General features: G+C 35.8%; 1 protein-coding gene across 3 annotated transcripts in view; it reads left to right on the top strand.

The window, feature by feature from the left end:
* Positions 1–745: 745 nt before the first annotated feature.
* The window catches only part of TAX1BP1 (Tax1 binding protein 1), a 58,511-nt gene continuing 37,885 nt past the window's right edge, over positions 746–21,371 (top strand). The window contains exons 1-7 of one of the 3 annotated variants that reach the window (XM_079785950.1): positions 746–885; positions 7,067–7,232; positions 10,217–10,319; positions 13,420–13,607; positions 17,602–17,760; positions 18,703–18,851; positions 18,946–19,036. In XM_079785950.1, the coding sequence (XP_079642076.1) occupies positions 7,074–7,232; positions 10,217–10,319; positions 13,420–13,607; positions 17,602–17,760; positions 18,703–18,851; positions 18,946–19,036 (849 nt within the window). In that variant the 5' untranslated portion in view covers positions 746–885; positions 7,067–7,073. Of the gene's footprint in view, positions 886–1,316; positions 1,686–7,066; positions 7,233–10,216; positions 10,320–13,419; positions 13,608–17,601; positions 17,761–18,702; positions 18,852–18,945; positions 19,037–21,371 lie in introns of those variants that run through there. The other 2 variants (XM_079785949.1, XM_079785951.1) reach the window with 2 other exon arrangements.

Below are 21,371 nucleotides of genomic sequence, written 5' to 3'. Positions count from 1 at the left end.
GCATCACAAAGGTATGGTCAGTTTGCATCTTTCTTTTTTATTAGTGTAGATAATTGAACAGCGAATACAGGACAAAGGTCACACATACAAAATAACCCATAGTAAAAGCAGATAATTCAGAAATGCAGGTAGAAAGAGGCCACTGCTGGGGCAAGAGGAAATAGAATCATAGAGCATTAGAGCTGAAAAGCTCCTAGGAGACACAGAGGTTTTTACAGAGAACAAAACCTCTCAAGAACATGACTGTGTCAACAAAAAAAAAAAATAAGAGTTAAAAATAAAAATAATTAAAAGACCACGACTGGACCAGGGGTTGGGAAAGAGCCTTGGGGTGAGGGGTTGCAGCCCTAGCCCTGGGGTCGCTCCTTCACTTCTATGGCTCGCTACATTCTGATCTATAAAGTGAAAGGATTCGCTTCGACACATTTTTTAAGAGCCACGCAATGACCATATACCTCTGGCCTATCCTTTCCACTTTACCATAAATTTACTTAATTTTCCGGTAAATTAAAAAGTCACAAATGCAAATCCAAACGGACCCTCTTTGGTTGCGGTCTAGGTTTCAGAGCGAAAAACGACAGGCCCAAGAAGGAGGAGGAGGATCCGGGCAGAGGGCGAAGGCAGGCTCCGACCTCTGACGGTAAATTGAGTGACGGCGGGACTGCTGGGGGAACGCCAGTGGGGAAATCCTCCCCTCTACCAACCCGAGGCGGCGGAAGGGGCGGGCCCACGGGCGGAAGTGGCGCAGCCGGCTTTGGGCTCTGAAGGGAGGCGTAGCCGGTCGCTGGAGGTGGCATTGGTGGCGGAAGAGCTTCGGCGGTTGATGGCGGCTCCGGCTTGGGAGCCTCTGTAAGACTCTCCGTCTGTCCGGGAGCCCCTCCCTGGGTAAGCGCTTTGCCCGGCCCGGCGCCCTGTGCGGGGGACCCCAGCGGAGCCCTTTGGGGGCTCGGGAGACGCCCCTCAGCTCCTAGAGTCTAGGGCCTGGCGGGTCTCGGGAACGGTCTCCGTGGTGACGACGCACAAAATGACGACGCTGTCCCTGTGGAGGACAGCCTTTCCTCCCGATTGTGACAGGGAGTAGGCGAGTTCGGTCGGCAGTGGATTCGGAAAAAGGCGACGGGTGGTTGCCCCACGCCGCGGGGAGGCCGGGATAGGCCTTAGCGAGTTGGGGGAAGCGTGTGGGGCGGGGGCGCTATGGCGGGGGCGAGTGGCGCGGGGGACCCCCCAAAGCAGAAACGGGCCTGCCCGAGGCTCAGCTCTCGGGTGAGTGGTGTGAGGGTGCTGCCGGCCTAGGTAAGTTTGGGCAAACATCTAGGTCGAGCCCGGGAAGGGCGCCGGGGTTTGCTCGTGCGGACGAAACCCAAGTGTTTTGGTTTGAGCCGCGGGTGGAGGAGGAGGCGGAGACTCCCTGCGCCGCCCTCGGCCGAGGCGGGCGGAGTGAGCCGGGTCTCCGGCCGCACCTGGGGTGCGGAGTTAGATAACGCTTTCCCCCGGCTGTTTATGAGTGGCTCTGACGCACAGGGTTCCCCGGGGAACCTAACAGATCTCCTGGGAGAGAGTCACATCTTTCTTTGCTTGGGCAACTTTTGTGGATGTCACAACTCTCCTTCCGGTCCACCCGACCCTGCGCTGGGCCGCAGTGTGTTGACACGTCGGGAGTGTGCGCTCCTCGCTTGGGAAAACCGGTGTGTGGGGGGCAGGGGTGGGGTGCGGGAGGGCGGAGAAGTGTCTGTTGATAAACATATATTCCCCTATTCACAATAGCTTTGTTTGAAAACACGGTGGCGTTTGACCTACATATATTAGGTTTTAGGTTTCTGTTATGGATTACTATTAAGTCGGGGATTTAGATAGAAAAATCTTAATTTTCCAACTCTCTGCTTTCTGCTAATGGCAAGGTTTCTACAAACCGCGCACGGACAATTACTAATGATAGTTTTGGGGCTCAATTCCAAAAGCATTTAAAGAGATTGCTTGATTAACCAGTTAATCTAAACATGGGATAGTTGCCCTCAGGTGCCATTCGGGTGTAGAGAAGGCCTTCGTTTTGTTCTTAGCAAGGGTGAACTTGATTTCTTCAAGGATTACTTGATTATATTAGAGATAGGTCTTACTAGGGTTGGATGTTTTCTCTTTTTCATTTTTGCAATTTTAAAGAACATTTTATTGCAATTTTTAAAATTTTAAAAATTCATCACATTTTTCAATTGTATACTTCTGTTTACAATTATGGCCTTAGCCATTTATGTAGAATTAACCAGTAAATACCTTTTCCTTAACAAAATAACAGGTATGTTGGAATTTTAAGTTTCAACTTTTTAACGATGTTAAATAATTATGAAGGATCCTAACTACTTTTTTCTATACTACTATGGGGGAATTATCTCAGGTTAAACTTATTGGATTGCATTCTTTTGCAATTTGCATACTATTAAGTAAAATTTTGGCTGGAGGAACGTCTGGGTTTTTAGTTTATTTTGCCTCAAATAAATCCGTAATAGAAGAGAAAAAATCCTCCCGTCTAATATATATGGGCCATGATCGTAGTTTTTAGAAACCAACTTTTAAAACAATCTAAAATAGTAAAAAGTGATGTCAGTGATCCCTGAGCAGAGAACTCACCTGTAAAGAGTTCTGGAGTAGATCCCCGTCAGAATGTAAATTAACAGATGGGTGGCTTTTCTGCCTCTGAGAAAGAATGCTAATAATATTTTTCTGGTGTGTAAACTAGCTGCTAGTCTTTGTTTAAGTTATAGTATGAATAATTGGAAACTATTAGAATGTCAGACATTTTATCCTTCATATGTTTGTGTGTCCTATAGGACTGAAGTTTGGGGTTAGTTATAAATTTTATATATTTTTAACTGAAGATTTAAAAAATAATTTTGCTAAATTTGTCAACCACTACTTATAATGCGTTTTCACTACTAATTTTTATTTGCTGTGGTTTTACTTTTATTATGGAAAATTTCAAACATACACAAGAGGAGAACAAAGTAAAAAGAACCACTGTTTTGCTAATCTTGTTTTATTACCTCCCTCAAACATTTTTCCCTCATTGAGTTTTAAAATAAAATCCAAGACATAGGGCATTTCACTTATAATTAGTCTACTGTTTAAGTGGTAAGAACTTTGAAAAAATACAATCATTATCATATCACACAAAACAAAATTACCTTAGTTCTTCTTGAATTCTAATTGTTAGAACTGGAAAATTATGTACAATATTTATTTTAAAAGCTTAATTTGATTCTCTATATTTAATGCATAGAAGTTTTTTAATATGGTCTATTTTCTTTATTTGACTAATGCTTACATTTTTTTTGGGCTAGTCAAATAAATGGAGTATCAGGAGCCACTGGGAAAAATACTAAGATCTGTTTGGGGCTTGAAAAAGTTCCAAGAGGAAGAAGTAAAGATAATATTGAAGTCCTCCCATTTCCCCAAATTTATTTTAGTTAACTGAATGCCCATTGCATATTATTTACCCTTTTCCTTAAATATTGATGAATCCCTAAAGTAACAAAATTGGCCAAAGACTTTATAGTATCAAGTTCACAACATAACACATGTAAGGGAACTCTAGAGATATTAGGACTTTAGAGACTATATTAGGAAACCTGGAAGAGGGCACTGCAGACAGCATTTTTGTTTTTGTTTCCAGTTAAATGTATCCGGTCCTTTAGTTTGGGGAAATTTTTACTTAGCCTTGGTTTGCATCTTAATGTACCCATGTTTCTTGAGATGCGCTTTAGAGAACGGGAAGAAGCATTGGGTATTGGTAAAGCTGCTTACACTTCCCCTTGAGGATAGTGGCCATATTTCCTCTCCAACTGAGGATGCAGTTTGTTCTTTTTCTCAGTATGTTAATGAAGTTACACTTCCCAAGCATTACCACAAGGTGATGCAGTGATTTTGCACATTACTTTTCCACTGGGTGGTGTGTGTGTCTGTATGTGTGTGTGCATGTGTGAGCATGCATAGTGTATTAATTAGCCTGTGAATCATCTTGCTACATTGGTATTCTCAGTGAATTTCAACATTTTAATAAGTTTGCATATCATTTCACTCCCTCTCTTATCTGTGTGAGGAGTAAAACAACTATATGGGAATTAGAAATTTTCATTTTACTATTTAAAATAGGTCGATTCATGTTGTAATTATGTTCAGATTACATTTATCCTTAACTTTTTTTGTGACTAGAAGATATTGGAATTTAATTTTTAAAAGTAAGGTGGTAACAAGAGTGGAATGACTTGTAAAATTTTTATAGTTCTAATCACATTGAAATTTCTTGAAAAGGTTGGGGTGTTGGAGAGGGATTAATGAAGATTATTAATAGGATGATCACAAATTATTTTACTCTGCAGGTTTATAGGCATCATGAATGTATTTAAAGTCTGATGTTAGGGTTTTGTATTAAAAACTTGAATTTGGGTGGAGGGTTTAAAATGAAATTTGATGTTTATATGTTTATTTAAAGCATGAAAATACATTTATATATACTGGTAAAAATTCAGTCAATATAGTTAAAAGTCCTTTATTCAAACATATCCTTCATGAGTAAAGACTGTTAACTGTATGGTGAGTACTTTTTAATCCCTCTTGATGCATTATAAGCGTATCTAAGTATGTATATGTATACTTTATGCCATTTTATACCTTGAAAACTTTCAGTGAAGTAAAAGTGTAAAGTTGGATTATGGATTTTTAAATCACTATTGTAATTGAGGTTAAATAAAAGTTTAAACTCTGCTGCCTTGTTTTATAACAAATACAGCTTTGTTGACTTAGTTTACTTTAGGAAATGTGTTAAGTTTTAAGAAAAAAAAAGAGGTTTTATTTTTATACCGCTTTTAATTAAAAACATGGGTAACTTGTTCTAAGCTAGCCTTATTTTCTCCTTACTGAATATCTTCTTCAGAGAAACTTAAATATTCAGTCTTTTCATAGAAAAATATTACTGATTCACTTGCCTCAATTTAGGTAGTTGTTGTATCTATTAGAAGTTTATTTAATTGATTCAGTTATAGTTTTTCTTAGTGGTATCTTACCAGTAGTGAACATTTTTTTCAAACTGGAATCTGAATGGGTTTTTTTCCTTTATGAAACCACTAACATGAAAAGAGATTATCATTAATGACTTCATTAGCATCATGACATCCCCCTAAGCCCAGATTAGTTCAGACAATTCAAAGAGAAAGTAATAGAACTCTTTAGTTATTTCAGGCAGGGTTCCAGTGTTTATAAGTGTGGCTTTTTTATTTTACTGAAGGTTTTGGGTTATCAGCTGGGGAGTATTGACAGTTAAGTGTTCCTGTGAAATAGATTGCTGGTAATAGAACCTTCTTGTTAGTGCAGAGATAGCTAGGGAGGATTAATCCTGAACACTCTCTTTAGCTCCTAATTCTGGCAAACCAGAAGTGGGGAGAGTCTTAACAGACAACCAGCCTGGTATTCTACCAGTGGCTTTCAGGTTCAGGATTGACAGTCTCTTTACGGGATAGCTAATATGTTGTTTTAGTAAAGCATTACTTTTAACATAACAGAAGCAGAGAAGACACGCAAAGAAAGTGCTTGTTATTTCAAAACCTTAAAAATTTGACTTAGTATTTTAAACAGGTCAGCAAAAGGAATAGTTGTAAAAGCATATTGTCTTAGATCTTCCTAGCAATAAAAACTTAATAATTATTAAAATGTGAGTAGAGTCTTACTGTTGTGCTTGCCATGTAGAAACTTCATTGATTAGTGAAGTAAATGAGATACATTTGGTTAGCAAAAAATCTTGTTCCTAGTTTCTTCATTATTATAGATAGTCTTGTTTTGAAAACTCAGAAGCAAGTGCCATATGGTTAGTTTCTTATATGTATTATAGAATCAGTGATGATACTGAGTCTTTGTCACACTGTAGAGATAGCTTTTTGAAGTAAATCCTCAGTTGCTATATACTAGTACTTTTGGAAAAAAAACCAACAGTAAATCCCTTTTCCCCCCAAAAGTATAGCACAGAAAACATTTGCATCTGTAGATTTTTGTAAGCCAGTGAGCATTTATTGAATCCATTATAGATTTCTACAGTTTGTATTTAATGTAAAACAATATATTTATTTTTTATCAGTAACTATGTGGAACGTAATGGGAAGAAAAAATGAATACTGGAAGTCAAGGTAGGATTATTGAACCCAGAATGAAAGGTGAAAGGGTAGAATTGGTATAGGTAGAGAGGAACAGATAGGCTGAGCTCTTTTAAGTAGACCAGCTGAGATTTTACATTGTTTGAGAGATCTGAAGAATCATGTACCAGAAGCCAAAGAAGACAGTCTGGGTTTAGGTATCAGTGGAAATGAGTGAGCGATGGTAATGACGACTTAAGTTGTTGGGTTAGGTCAGAGTCTAAGTAGTAGTTCTTTGTCCGAATCACATACAGGATTAAGATTACTTGAGAAAGATGCTTAAGAAAAAAAAAAAAGTTCTCATACACATGCCCACACCCAGGTCCCGCTTCCAGAAAGTCATTGTCTTTTGTGGGTCTTTTTTAAAGGCCCCTAAAGATTCTTATGTGTAGTGAGGGGATCACAAACATGGGTGAGGAATGCAGGCACTGAGAGATTACCATCTGTTATAGGAGCCAACAACCTAGGAGAGGGATGGATGGGTCAGATTAGGGAGGAAAATAATGAAGTTCAAAGGTCCAACATAGAAGCTCTTGGTTGCAAAAGAAGCAAAGAGCTAGGCTTTTCAAGAGAGTTGATAGTTTGTTTTTTATTTTGGTTTAAAAGCTTTTTAACCCCCATGTAACTTTCTGAGTCATATTGGAAATTCTTTATTTCCCAATTTGTTTGTGTCTTTATATTTAATCACATTTTTAAGGAGGAGTGACAATATTAAAAACTACATGTGTTCTCAAAAATTATGATGTAAATATCCATATAAGTTGCATTTAATGATACATTTTCTGAAGATTAATCAGAAAATGTATCATTAATCTTCATCTCTTCTGCGGCGATGAAGATTAAAGTTTTTCTTAGTTGGGTATCATTTAACTTGTGTGATTTACTTGTTTCAGATTCACAATGACATCCTTTCAAGAAGTCCCACAGACTTCCAATTTTGCCCATGTCATCTTTCAAAATGTGGCCAAGAGTTATCTTCCTAATGCACATCTAGAATGTCATTATACCTTAACTCCATATATCCATCCACATCCAAAAGATTGGGTTGGTATATTCAAGGTAAGAAAAACTTTTTTCCATATTTCTTCCATCTGGGTACACTATTTTCTTTTAAGCAGTTGATCAGTAGCTTTACTTGCTCTATCTTCACTCTACATTCAGGGTCATTTTTGTAACGTCAGCTATAAAACATTTACATTAGTAAATGTAAACATTTTGTATTTAACAGTGGGATAGTATACAACGAATGTTGGAAACTTGAATCCAGGCTTTGCTGTCTATGATCAAAAGGTTTGGCTTCACTCAAGGTCATGTGAAAAAATTTTGAGAATCTTTGTTTTCTTTTTCAATTTTCTCCATTTCTTACCTGAAAAAATGAGAATAGAGCAGGGTAATGAGATTGAGGAAAGGACATTCCTGGCAGGAAGATGGTATAAGTAAAGGCACAGAGGTGAGAATGTTTATGAGAATGAGTAATTTTAACTAGAACAAAGCTTCACTTAGGTGGTGTAAGATAAGGTTGGAATTAAGCTTCATTCTGTCTACAAAGGACCTTCAGTACTGGCAGTGGGAAGTCTTTGTAAATATAGGTATGTAGGATGATGTGTGGAATCGACTGCATGACCTTTCTTATTTTCTGAATTTTTTACTTAACAATTATAACCACTTTCTTATTAATATAGCTCTGAAACATTTTACCTCATGGTGGGACATTTATGCTGTTTATGATATTTCTGTCTAAGAATCAGCATTGCATCCTCATATGTATGTGGCATTTTTGCTGTATTTTTCTTTTAAAAAGAAAGGACCTTTTACTCTTGATAATACGATTTTTGAAAACTACAGTATATAAAAAGAAAGTGAATGGCTCTATCCATTGTAGCCCCACCTTCCCCAGAAATAGCTTATAGTTAAGCTTGGTATATATTTTTCTAGATTTAAAAATTCATAGACTCATTTTCTATACTTCTTTGTAGGTTTTATATTTGTACACATATAACCAGCAAATATATTTTCAGTGCCTTTCCTATTTTGTCTGTCTCCCTTTACCTCCTCCTCCCCCCCCCCCGGACCTCAGTATCTCCCTCTCCCTCCTTCTCTCTTTAAAATTGTTCTTTGTATGCTTTCTTCACCCTAATGTTTTTCTTTCTCGCAGTCTTTCTCTAGAGTTTATTAATATCTTTATGTTTGCTAGGTAACCTTGATGACCTTCTGATCTTCTTTACACTCCCTCTCAATTTCCTTTATGAGCAGTACTTCTTTATTTTTTATTTTTTTTAAGAGCAATACTTCTTATCCAATATGTTTTTCTAACAGGTTAATCTTAGTTAAAGATTTTCTTTTTCTTCCATGTTACCCTTGCTTAATTTATCTTTTTGCTCTTATTTCACTATTGCATTAGTAGAAGAATGATGCCAGTACTATTGTACTTCCCCAAACTAAACTATGTGAAACATCCATTGTTTTGGTTCCTTCCTTACTGTAGATTCACCCCACACCCTTTTATAACTGGATTAGAGTGTAGCTCTTAGGAGCAATACATTCTGACAGTCATAGGTAACTTTAACTGTTCCATTGTTCAAAATGTTCTCAGGAGATGGTAGAAGCACTAGGGGATATGAAAAGAACTGTAGAGTCAGTTCACTGTCCCTGAAAGTCTGTGTGAGTATGATAACATGTAATGATCACTGATGTGCTAGGTACTGTGCTAAGTGCTTACAGGGATTATTTTATTTAATACACACACAACCCTTTGAGATTGTTACCATTATCTCCATTTTAAAGAGGAGGAAACAGAAGTAATTTATTTGAAGTCATAACTAGTAAGAGGTATTTTCTGGTAATCTGACCTATTTCCTATACACTGTGCTTAACAAAAATTACCACTTAAGGAGTGCTCACCATAGTCAGGCACTTTGCTAAGTGCTGCTTTTATATTCATCATCTAATTTAATCTTCTAGTAGTTCCAAGGGGAAAAACTTGAGCCTTAGGTAGGTGAGGTAAATCACTTACATCACAGATTCTTTAAACTTCCTTCTCATCTGTAAAAAGATGAAAATTATAATGTCTTTCAAACGTTTTTGACCCTGATACACATAAACAAATTCTGTGATGCGACCTAGCAAACAAAGGTGCTTGCAAATACATCTGAAACAGATTTTTATGAAGCAGTACTTAGCTGCCATGTACTCTGATACTTTTCTAATTCTGTATAATTTAAAAAGTTAATGTCATGAACCAGTAAATTAATATACTTCCTACTGGGTTGTGACCTACAGTTTGAAAACACTCCTTTGGAGTCTAAAGATTGTTGAAATTTTTCCAGCTTCAATATTCTGTAATCTCTAATCCTAGGTCAATCAGAATTAAGAATATACTTATAATTTAACTCAGTGGAGTATTATTTCTTGTAATATTACTGGCAAATAGAAACCTAGTACCTATTTTAAACATCTCTAATCCATATTTAGCACAGTACAATTTATCTGGATAATACAGACTGAGATATGTAATGTATACATGTTGTAAGTTGAAAGTGTTTTAGAGATAGGACATAGGTAGTCTATTTATGTATATAAACATCTTGATAATAAAGGATTTTTTACAAAATTTACCAATTGGCTTTAAGCAAGACTTGCTAAAGGTGAAAGATTAGTGTGAAGTTAGAGGGGCAGGGCTCTAATTAAACACTTAACTTTGAAGCATAAAATAATGTTTAAAAAACCTGTTTAATGAATTCAAATTTTAAGCAAAATGTAAGTTTTTATAGTATTTGATACTAAGATTTTCCTTGAGAAATTGGATATTAAATTGCATTTTAATACATAGTAGAAACTCTACTGTTTGATTTATATAGATTTTTATAGCATTAGGTTATAGCTTAATAAAAACCCATAAAATCTGACATGCTGGTTAAAATATTATGATTTGTAAGCATATTAACCCATGTTTTAACTTTAGGATGCAGTAAAAAACATGCTATAAGATATCACTCTAATATTAAACTACTTTCTAATAATCTCCATGTATTTTTTCCATATAGGTTGGATGGAGTACTGCTCGTGATTATTATACATTTTTATGGTCCCCTATGCCTGAAAATTATGTAGAAGGATCAACAGTAAATTGTGTATTAGCATTTCAAGGTAAGAACTGAAAACTGCAGAACTGGATGAAATTAGGTATTTTATTGCTATTAAAAATGATGTACCCATTGTAATTGTCTACTAAGGCATAGCCAGCATACCACAATTGAATTAATTAGTATCTTTTGTTTAGCAAAAGTCATAATGTAAATATCTACTGGCAAATAGAAACCTAGTACCTATTTTAACCCTTTGCACTCGCTTCCTTTTTTCTTGATTCCTTTATTCTACTCGGGATTTAATTTTTTAAATACCCCAAATTTTACAAAGCGTGGCAGTAGAATAAAAAACTGGAGTTTCTTTTCATACAAACTTGTTTATTTGGATTTTTTTTATATTTCAAATTATTGATACATTCAAAGAGTAATTTTAATCTCTATAATTTTTCATGGTGTGATATTTTTTGAAACATTCAACATACGAGCTGCTACCGATGCTAACCGTGTTGAGTCACACTCGACATCTGAGTGCAAAAGGTTAAACGTTGGCCACATGATATTTTATGTAGACATTATAAAGGTTTTTGCTTGTTAACTTTCATTGAAGAGAGTTGATTTCTTATCAGTTCTTTACTTTTGATGTTCTTTTTCCCAAATGAGAAAACAATGCTATTACTCATGTTAGAATAATATAACAAACTATAGGCCTAGTGCATGAAATTCGTGTACTGGTAGTGTTCCTAGTGGCTGCCAGCTGCTGGCCAGGGCCTCCCCTGCCTCTCCCCGGCTACCTGCTGCCACCAGCTGAGGCCTCCCTCCTTTTCCCTGGCCAGCCCACCCCCTGGTTGAACTCCCAGAAGAACTCCAGTCGAGGGGACAATTTGCATACTATGATTTTTTTTTTGTATTGAATAGGATTAGAGGTGAGAAAAAGACAGGGATGGGCAAAAGTAGGTTTACAGTTGTAAGTATGCAAAACAGTTCATTCTTGTACTAGTAGCCCTGCGCATGAATCCGTGCGCCAGTAGCTCTCTGTAGAGCCTGGCCGCTCCGCGCCCGCTGCCCAGAGGTTCTCCGCGGCTGGGTACGGAACGCTTGCCTTGAGGCCGGGGCGACAACACAAGCGTGCCCCCCCTCCCCCCCACTGCTCCATGCCCACTGCCCAGAGGCCTCCGTGGCTGGGGTGGAACGCTGCGGCGATGAAGCAAGCATTCCGCCAGGCCACTCATGCTGCCCGCTCTCAGCGGCTGTACCCCCGGACTGGGGGACTCCGGCGGGGCTGAGAGGACTGGGTGCCACCACCTTTGTGATGGAGTGACAGTTAATTTGCATATTATCTTTTTATTAGATAGGATTATTTTTCCATACGAAAATGTTTCTTATTTTGGGTTTGTCTTATGCTTTGTCATAATTGCACTGAGGTTATACATCTTCAGAAAGAATACCACGGAACTAATGTTGTACCCTTTTCAGTGTATTGTATCAGGGAGCACTATGCCCATATATCTTATTACTGGTGATACTAATCTTGATCATTTGGTTAAGGTGGTGTCTGCTGGATTTTTCCACTGTAGAGGTATTTTTTCCTTTGTAATTAGTGACTGTTTTAGGGGAGTTACTTTATGACTAAGGAAATAATCTTGTTTCTCTTCAAACTTTTACCCACTCATTTTAGTATACATTACTGAATCTTGCTTGCAATAATTATTGTTGTTGTATTTGTCTAGTGATACTCCTCTATTCTCATTTCTTACATATTTATTAGTTGGAATTATGTTAGGAAAAGTCCTCTTCACCATGGACTCATGGATATTTATTTTATTCTATGGAATAAAGTCTAATATTATCATCATTTTTTTGCTCAAATTGTCTAGCTTTTTTTGATCCTAGATAACTCCCACCAGGAGAGTTCCTGTGTTTTTTTTTGTTGTTGTTTTTTTTTAATATTTCCTTCATCTCTCAGTTCTTTTTAAAGGACTTCTTTCTTACTTTCAAGCACCAAAAGATGTTCTTGGCTTACCTTGTATTTTTCTCTGCCCCTCTCTCTTCTAAAGAGAGAGGCCAGCTATTTTTTAAAGAATGAAATCAAATGAACTAGATATCATAAGAATGAGACTGAAAAATTTTTAGATATGGAAGAATAACAGCCATAGTTATTACAGATTTCTGAGTAATAGTAAGACAAGGGGAATATATTCATTTTTTTGTAGGTTCCTTTCACAATCATTTAATGCTTCCTTTTTATACATCATTCTAGGGGATTCCTGAATTTTTATATTCTATATCTGCCCTCAATATTTCTGAGGTCTTGAGATAGGATATAAAGCATGTGTATAATGAATGGTAATATAAGGTATACTGTGGAAGTTGTTTTTCTTAATGTAAAAAACACCATGGGAGTTGTGGAGGGGAGGTAAATTAGTTTTGAACTAGGATAATCCAGCAAAATTTAAGAGAGAAGGTAACAATTGAATTGAAGAAAGAAGAAACAAATAGTGAATATACATTAGTGGCCTAGATGGTATAAATACATTATCTGTAGATACTTTGGAACTCTGAGATAGATGGTTTGGAGTCTGTTTTATAGATAAGAAACTCTGGGGCATAGGGAGGTTAAGTAAATAATAGTGGTAGAGCTGGAATTCCAGAATAAAATCTGTGTAGTTCCAAAGCTTTTTTTGTTCTACAGCATCAGTGGACCTTATCCTCTTTTTTGCGTTACACAGTTTACACGTGTAGCATATTCCTTTTGTTAATATCTCTCTTTTACATGTAATGAATTGAGGGAAGATTTCTTTAAATGCATGTTCTCATCCCTAATAATCCTAGATTTTCATGCTTGTTTTTCCCTTGCTCCTCCTCCAGCCTCCCTCTCCTTGAAAACTACATATTTGACACTCTCCCAGATGACTTAGTTTTGCTCTAGTGAAGATTTGGGGAAAGGATATTCTGGGAATATAAGCTTAGACCCAACATAGAAAAATTCGGGCATGTTAAGGGAAGAAGGGAAAAGTCTAGTTTTGATAATTTATGAAAAATAGGAAGAAAGACATATCCTAAATGCCTATAAACGGGGTCAGGAATGAGAGGAGGTGACAAGTATTGTTATAGTAACACTTTATAATAGGAAGTTTAATAATTTTTGGTTTACTTCCTCTTAGGATATTACCTTCCAAATGATGATGGAGAATTTTATCAATTCTGTTACGTTACCCATAAGGGTGAAATTCGTGGAGCAAGTACACCTTTCCAGTTTCGAGCTTCTTCTCCAGTTGAAGAGTTGCTTACTATGGAGGATGAAGGAAATTCTGACATGTTGGTGGTGACCACAAAAGCTGGCCTTCTTGAGGTTAGTACCAACAGTGAGTTAGTGATTCATAGATAATTTTAAAAACAGAGCATGTAAGAACACAGGTTAATTGGCATTTTAAGAATTCTTAGATTATGCAAGTGTAAAACCTAAAAAGCAGATGCTTTTAAACTAAAATAATTGAAAAATACTTAGTGTGGTTTTTTTCCCTTTTAACCTTTTGCACTCGGATGTCGAGTGCAAATTACTCTTTGAATGTATCAATAATTTGAAATATAAAAAAATCCAAATAAATAAGTTTGTATGAAAAGAAACTCCAGTTTTTTATTCTACTGCCGCGCTTTGTAAAATTTGGGGTATTTAAAAAATTAAATCCCGAGTAGAATAAAGGAATCGAGAAAAAAAGCAAGCGAGTGCAAAAGGTTAAAAATCTTTATTATTGAAAATATTACGTATGTCCCCCTATTTCCCCCATTGACCCCCTCCAGCACACTGCTGGCCCTCACCTCTGGCCTTCACCACCCTATTGTCTGTGACCATGGGTTATGCATATATGCATAACTTAGTGTATTTTTGAAATACTTTAAAAGTATTTTTATCACAACTATATTATTGATTTCACTGTGGCAGGGACTGTCCCTAGGCTCTGGAAGTGTTTTGTGCATAGTAGATGTGCAATAAATAACTATTAAGAGAATTTAGACCTATAGCTTTCCCAATACTTCCTCACCCCCCAACCTTTCTTTGGTGGTGGCCTAATCCATTAAGTGTAGAATGGTAGAGATTTGGAAGGTGAAGCTGGAGGGAAAGTAGTGTACGGCAATAAGTCTGTTACTGAATGTGAACTTTATTTTACTGTACTACGAGCATGCTCTATCCCAAGTTGTGGCAGTGAATCAGGGAAGCATCCCAGTCTCAAGGTTTAAGTTGAACATTTTTAGAATGATTTTTTTTCCTTGTCATCTGATCAAGTGAATAAGCTTGGATTAACCATAACTGAAAAAAGTGAAAAGCTTCTTACTGTTTTTTTAATTGAATATTTGGAGTCATAGCATTGGCTCCAATAGAAATATACTGTGCAGATGCTCTAATAATGCCTTATGTCTTAATTTTTAGTAGTTATTGAAGAAGAAAACAGAACAACATTCTTTCAAGATATTTCTCAATATTTTTACCCTAAACCTAAGTACTAGAATGTTACATTTGTGTTGCTGTGAAAAACAGCTTCTTTAATTGGTTCAGCATACATTTTTAGTTACTTTATATTCACATTTAGTGACAGGTCGTTCATTGCCTTTCTTTATAGTCAGATGAGCTTTTTATATATAAATATTTTATGACTTTGATTTTATCTTATTTACCTTAATAAACTGAGATTAGAGAAAAAAGAAAGAGGTTATAGATAAAATACTTTATTTTTTTATTTTTTTGTGTGTGAATTCTTCCATATCTACCCTTCCCCCTTCCAGAAATTCTTCTCTTATCTTAAATAAAGAAATGTAACTTTTATAGGCTGACTAAAACATTTTGTGTTGACAACTGCCTGATGATCAAGGTTTTTAGCCTGGTATTTGAATGCTAGTCAAAGATGCTGAAACAAGCCCGGCTCTTAAGAAGAATGCAGTTAGTTTACATTGCAGCTTTTTGAATACTTGTTAGACCACCCTGACTTCAGGGCCGCTAACAGAAGGGGCATTTTGGCATCTACATCTCTTGTGCACTTTTTCTAAGTAAATTGGGACACCATACAATTTATTTCACTACTTCTTACTTCATAAAGAAATGTAAATTGTTATCTTTTAGGGAAATATTTGTGAGATAAAATGTTTTTATATCCTGACCAAGTTTTAGACAAGTCTTTTAAATTTTCACCTTCAGCAACATCTTTAATGATTTTATCTAAAACTGCACAAAAATAGTAGATATGTGAGACATGGTCTAGGGCAGTGGTCGGCAAACTCATTAGTCAACAGAGCCAAATATCAACAGTACAACGATTGAAATTTCTTTTGAGAGCCAAATTTTTTAAACTTCTTCTAACGCCACTTCTTCAAAATAGACTCGCCCAGGCCGTGGTATTTTGTGGAAGAGCCACACTCAAGGGGCCAAAGAGCTGCATGTGGCTCGCGAGCCGCAGTTTGCCGACCATGGGTCTAGGGTACTATTGACATTAAGTGATAGATGAAATGTAATGCTTCAGTGTGTGAATCTTGACTGGATCCTGGAGTTTTTAAAAAATTACTAATTTTCTTAACTATTATAATGGTAGAGGTTAAATAGGAAATTGTTCTTATTAGGAGATGCTTGCTGTATTAGGAGATGCTTGCTCTCAGTACTTAGGGGTGAAGCATCTGCAATTTTGTTTCAAATGGTTTAGTTCCCCTCCTCCAAAATTACATAAATAAAATTAAGTACTGAATATAAAGGGAAATAAAATATTAGTGAATTTAGGTGATGGGTATATGGGTATTCATTGTAAAATTTTTAACTGCTATGTGCTTGAAAGATATCACAATTCAGAATTGGGGGCAGGAATTTGACTTGTATACATTTTAATCTAATTTGAATTTATGTGCCAATTAAATGAATCACTGGGGAAAAGTGGTTCTTTTATAATATTCCTCTTGCAGTATATCAAGATGTATCTATATTTTAAGCTATGAGAAAGTTTAGAGCCAAAAGTCATTAAAAAATAAAATAGGCAATGTATGAAAGAAGTTCAGTGAATAAATAAAGTTTTTTCTTTTGAGGGTATTTACTCCTGTCACTTTAGTGTCATCCTTGCGCAGGGGCCATGCTAATCTTCTCTGTATCGTTCCAATTTTAGTATATGTGCTGCCGAAGCGAGCACTACTCCTGTCACTTTCATTTGGTGTGATGAATGAGGTAGAAGGGTCATTCTAAAAACTTATAGCCATTCAACTTTCATAAAAACCATTTTAGACTTTAATCAGTTTGGTTTCATGATCCTGGAAAACTGACTTGGGGTCTATTGTGGCCGTACGTTTTATTTATTTATTATTGTTATTTTTAAAATATATTTTTATTGATGTCAGAGAGAAAGGGAGGAAGAGATAGAAACATCAATGATGAGAGAGAATCATTACTGGCTGCTTCCTGCACACCCCACACTGGGGATCGAGTCCGCAACTTGGGCATATGCCCTGACCAGAATCGAACAGTAACCTCCTAGTTTACAGGTTGATGCTCAACCACTGAGTCACGTCGGCCAGGCCATTTTATTTTAGCTAAATGTATACGATGCCTCCTCTGAATATACAATCTTCCCCTGTTAGAGTCAGTGATGTCTGCCTGTAAGAGAAGTGTTAACCATTTTAGTTACTGCTATTTTAGGTCCCTTAATTCAGTAATTTTTTAGAATATTAGAGTTTAGATTTCCTGAACTAACTATTACTAACTATTAGTAACTATTAATGTTTCCATAATAATTAATATAATGTTACAGTCCACATTTTAGTCCTAAAATTTGCATTTATTTATAAAGTTTTAATTTAGCCACATAAAAGGCATCACATATCGAAATTTATTCCTTAATACCTTATTTAAAGAACCCTAACTTTTAATAGTAATCCCATAGATGAAGGCCTTATGTAAAATAAGAAAGTTCTTAATAGATTCAACGATTTCCCATAATTTGCATTCAGAAAGAGATATACATTTTCTTCCAAATTATTACTCAATATATGCCTAGAGTTCAGTCACTTATGAAGTTTTATGCCTTATTTTTAGTACTGACTTGAAAAGTGATCAGTAGGAAACATCATAATAAAATCCATTAGTTGTACTTTTAATTTTTTTCTTCTTTGCCCAACCAAAGGAAGCTTCATGAACTTTTGATTCATGAACTTTTCTACCTGAATGCTAAATAAGGCTATTTGATATGAAGTAGTATGTAAAAAATTTTTCTGTGAATGTCTTTATTATTTTTTTGAAATGGGAAATCAATTTGTAACATTATAGGATTATTTAAAAAAAAACAAAAACACCCAGTTTGAGTTTTTTTGTTTTACAGTTGAAAATGGAGAAAACCATGAAAGAAAAAGAAGAACTGTTAAAATTACTTGCCGTTCTGGAAAAAGAAACAACACAACTTCGAGAACAAGTTGAAAGAATGGAAAGAGAACTTAACCATGAAAAAGAGAGAGGTGACCAATTGCAAGCAGAGAAAAAGGTTAGTTGAGTCTTATGTAACTAATATGAGTTGATATAATATATTACCTGAAACCCACTTTTTACAAGAACTGAACCAATTAAAGTGAGGGAAAAAACCCTGTGTTGAAAAACAATAGCATTTAGATATTTATACAAAAACAGATCAGTTTCTATCAACCTTCTGTCACAACTTTTTTTATGTTGTAAATGATTAAAATTTTGGATTTTTGGTACCAGGCTTGATGACATAGTGCCTGACAACTGTTTCTAGATGCTTTATATTTAAATGTAGAGTATTTGATTGATTTTGAGGGGAGGGCTTGGAAATACAATTAGGAATGATAAACACTGAATAAGGGAAAATAGAATAAAGGAGTTAAATTACTTTTCCAAAAAGCAGAATTCAGTGAAATGAGATGTAGTATTAGACAAAATTTGAAATCCTTGATGTGAGAAATTCTATAAATTATCCTAAAACTATATTTAATATTGGCGCAATTTCTTAAGCTAAGGAAAAAGAAGTATAAGTATATAACAATGTGGTTTCATTAGATATACAGATGGATTTTAATTAGTAGGTGAAAAAAATGGGAGGAAAAAGGGAGTGTTAACCTTGGTAGTATCATGAAACATGATTTGTCATTGGGGTAACATTGAGAAGTGCTATGTAAAAAATGAGAGTGACTAATTAAAAAATTTTTTTCTCATTTTCGTTGCCTGCCCTCTGGTGGAGAAGTTAGTGAAATCAACAAGAGTGTATGAAAACGCAAGAAAAAAATTATTTAGTATATGTAGAGTTGAATGTATGTTACAATTTCTGGTTTAGTTTTTAGTCTTAGCTTATAAACTTCGAGGGGACAAACGTGGTATTAAAATATAAGAATTCATAGATTTCTGTAAGATGCATATTTTATCATACTAATTATGTTTCTCAAAATACTTTATTCTTGTTCTTTCTTAGGAACTTACTGAAGTAACAGAAAATTTAAAAATGGAAAATGAAGAACTTAAGAGAAGATGCAATTATGCTACATCCAAAGCTGTCAAGCTTGAGGAAGATATTCTGTTAGTGACAAATAAATCAATTGAAAAAGAAACTGAATTAGACAGGTATTTCTGACACTTTGAAAATATATCTTTATGTTCTAAAAATGTTTCAACCAAGTTATTTTGTCTATATTAATGTTACATTACCTTAACCCAGCTTAAAGGACAAACTCAGGAAGGCACAGTGTGAAAGAGACCAACTTGAATATCAGTTGAAGACAGAAAAGGATGAGAAGGAACTTTACAAGGTAATTTATTCTTTCCATTTCTGTTACTTATCTATTGCTGTATAAGAAAATTACTCTAAAACTTATTTAGTGGTTGGGAATTGGGAGCACCTTAGCTGAGTTCTTATAGCTCAGAATCTCTTGTGTAGTGGCAGTTCAGGATGTTGGCTTGGGCTGCAGTCACCTTATGGCTTTTTTGGAACTGGAGGTTCTGCTGCCAAGGTGGCTCACTCACATGACTTCTGGCAGGAGGCCCTTCAGTTTCTTCCTATGTGGCCTCTTCAGTGGCTGCTTGAATGTCTTTACAACATGGCAGCCAACTTCCCTCGGAGTGAGCTATCCAGGAGAGAGCAAGGAGGAAGTCACTTCATTTAATGAGCTAGTTTCCAAAGTTGTACACTGAAGCAAGCCACTTGGTCCAGCCGACACTCAAGGAGAGGGGAATTAGGCTGCAAGTCTTGAAGAGAGGAGTATCAAAGGATTTGGGGTTGTGTTTTAAAACCACTTCATTTTGTATAGTTCATAAAAGTTAAATTTTAGGAAATGAATTTGCTGGCATTTTTTTTTAAACCTCACCTGAGGACATGCTCAGAGAGAGAGAGAGAGAGAGAGAGAGAGAGCCAGGCAGACAGAAACACATATTCATGTGAGAGAGAACATCTGTTGGTTGCCTTCCATACATGCCCCCACTGTGGACTGAACCCATGTGCCTTGACTGGGAATTGAACCGGCAACCTTTTTGGTGCACAGGAGGACTGAGTCACTCCGGCCAGGCAATTTGCTGGTATTTTAGATACTTAGCAGGTAATGTATAATAAGTCAAAGAGGTTTAATGGTAACACGATACTTATCAGAATTTATATAACCAATGATTTTTCCCTTTTAAGAACATATAAACCTTAGCGAGAACATTACTTTATTTCAGTGATGATTGTCATGTTTTAGAGTTTGAGTTTTGGAATAATCTTCAAGGAGTGTCATTTTACAAAGGATATTCTTACTGATGATAAATCTTCACCTTTTGTATTTTTTTCTTTTTAAGTGATTCTGAAATAGTTAGTTTAATTGTCAGTAATGTAGCTGCAAATGGCTCATAAACAGTTCCTGACAGTAGTTTCAGAGGAATTTTAAGAACAGTTTGAGTTGTCAGTATTATCCAGATAGACCTAATCAAGAGATTAGATTAGATATATTCAGTAAGAAAAGGACAGTACACATATTTGATTAAAGATAAAAGCATAACACTGCATATAGTCAACTATTTGAGAGTCACAAATTTATACTGAGAACCTACTTATTTGCCTACTTATTTTTGGTGGTGGGTGTTTTTTTTTAAATTATATATTTTTATTGATTTCACAGAGGATGGGAGAGAGAGAGAGAGAGAGAGAGAAACATAAATGATGAAAGAGAATCATTGATCGGCTGCCTCCTGCATGCTCCACACTAGGGATCCAGGTACAACCCGGGGATGTGCCCGAACCAGGAATCGAAACCATGACCTCCTGGTTCATAGGTCGACGCTCAACCATTAAGCCACGCCAGCTGGGCAGTGTTTATTTTTTTAAAGATAAAAATGTTGAGCAGAGCGTGATTAGGGACGTTTTGCATGTTATGGGTTAAAACCGATTCTACTTAGGACAATTCAACAACTCTTTTTCTGTGTGGGAACATACCTATGTGTACATACATCACTTTCAAAACAGGAAGAAAAGTAGTTGATTCACTAGTAAATTATTTTATGACGACCCTTTAAGAAGAAGTGCCCAGAAATAATGTTTTTTTTTTGAACAAGATTATGTAAAAAGGGGAACAATACAATTATGTAGAGGAAGAATTGATGCAGTTGGATTACCACTTATATGATGTTTTTGCAAACTACCTTCAAATGAAGTTTTTTTTTTGAAGTTATAATGCATTTTTTAACTAAATGAAAATTTGGCACCTGTAATAATTTTTTACTTAATGTTACTATGAATTTCAGTGAGAATGTTCCAGTTTTGTTGCCAGGAAGAAACCTGGGCATTATTTCTCTGGATAATTAAGTGCTTTCTATGTTGTTTTTCTGTTAGCGTAGTGGGAGATAAGATTAATAGAATGTCTGTGTCTTCATTTTAATATAGTAATAAATAAAAATGAATTCTAAAAGGCATACTATTTAGTATTGCGAAGTAAAACTGTGTAATGATAACTAGGGTGACTTAATTAGGAAAGAGGGTAACGTATCTCTAAAGCTGTCACTTTTCCACACATTCTTCTCTTCTTTTCTGAGAACAGCACTTTTGGCATTTTATAGAGGGTTAGCAATCACATTTTAGGGTAAATCCAGCGTTTTATTTTTTCTTTTCTACTCTAA

Source organism: Cnephaeus nilssonii, assembly GCF_951640355.1.
Source record: "Cnephaeus nilssonii genome assembly, chromosome: 12".
NCBI lineage: Eukaryota > Metazoa > Chordata > Mammalia > Chiroptera > Vespertilionidae > Cnephaeus > Cnephaeus nilssonii.
This window is presented reverse-complemented; position numbering and strand designations above follow the sequence as displayed.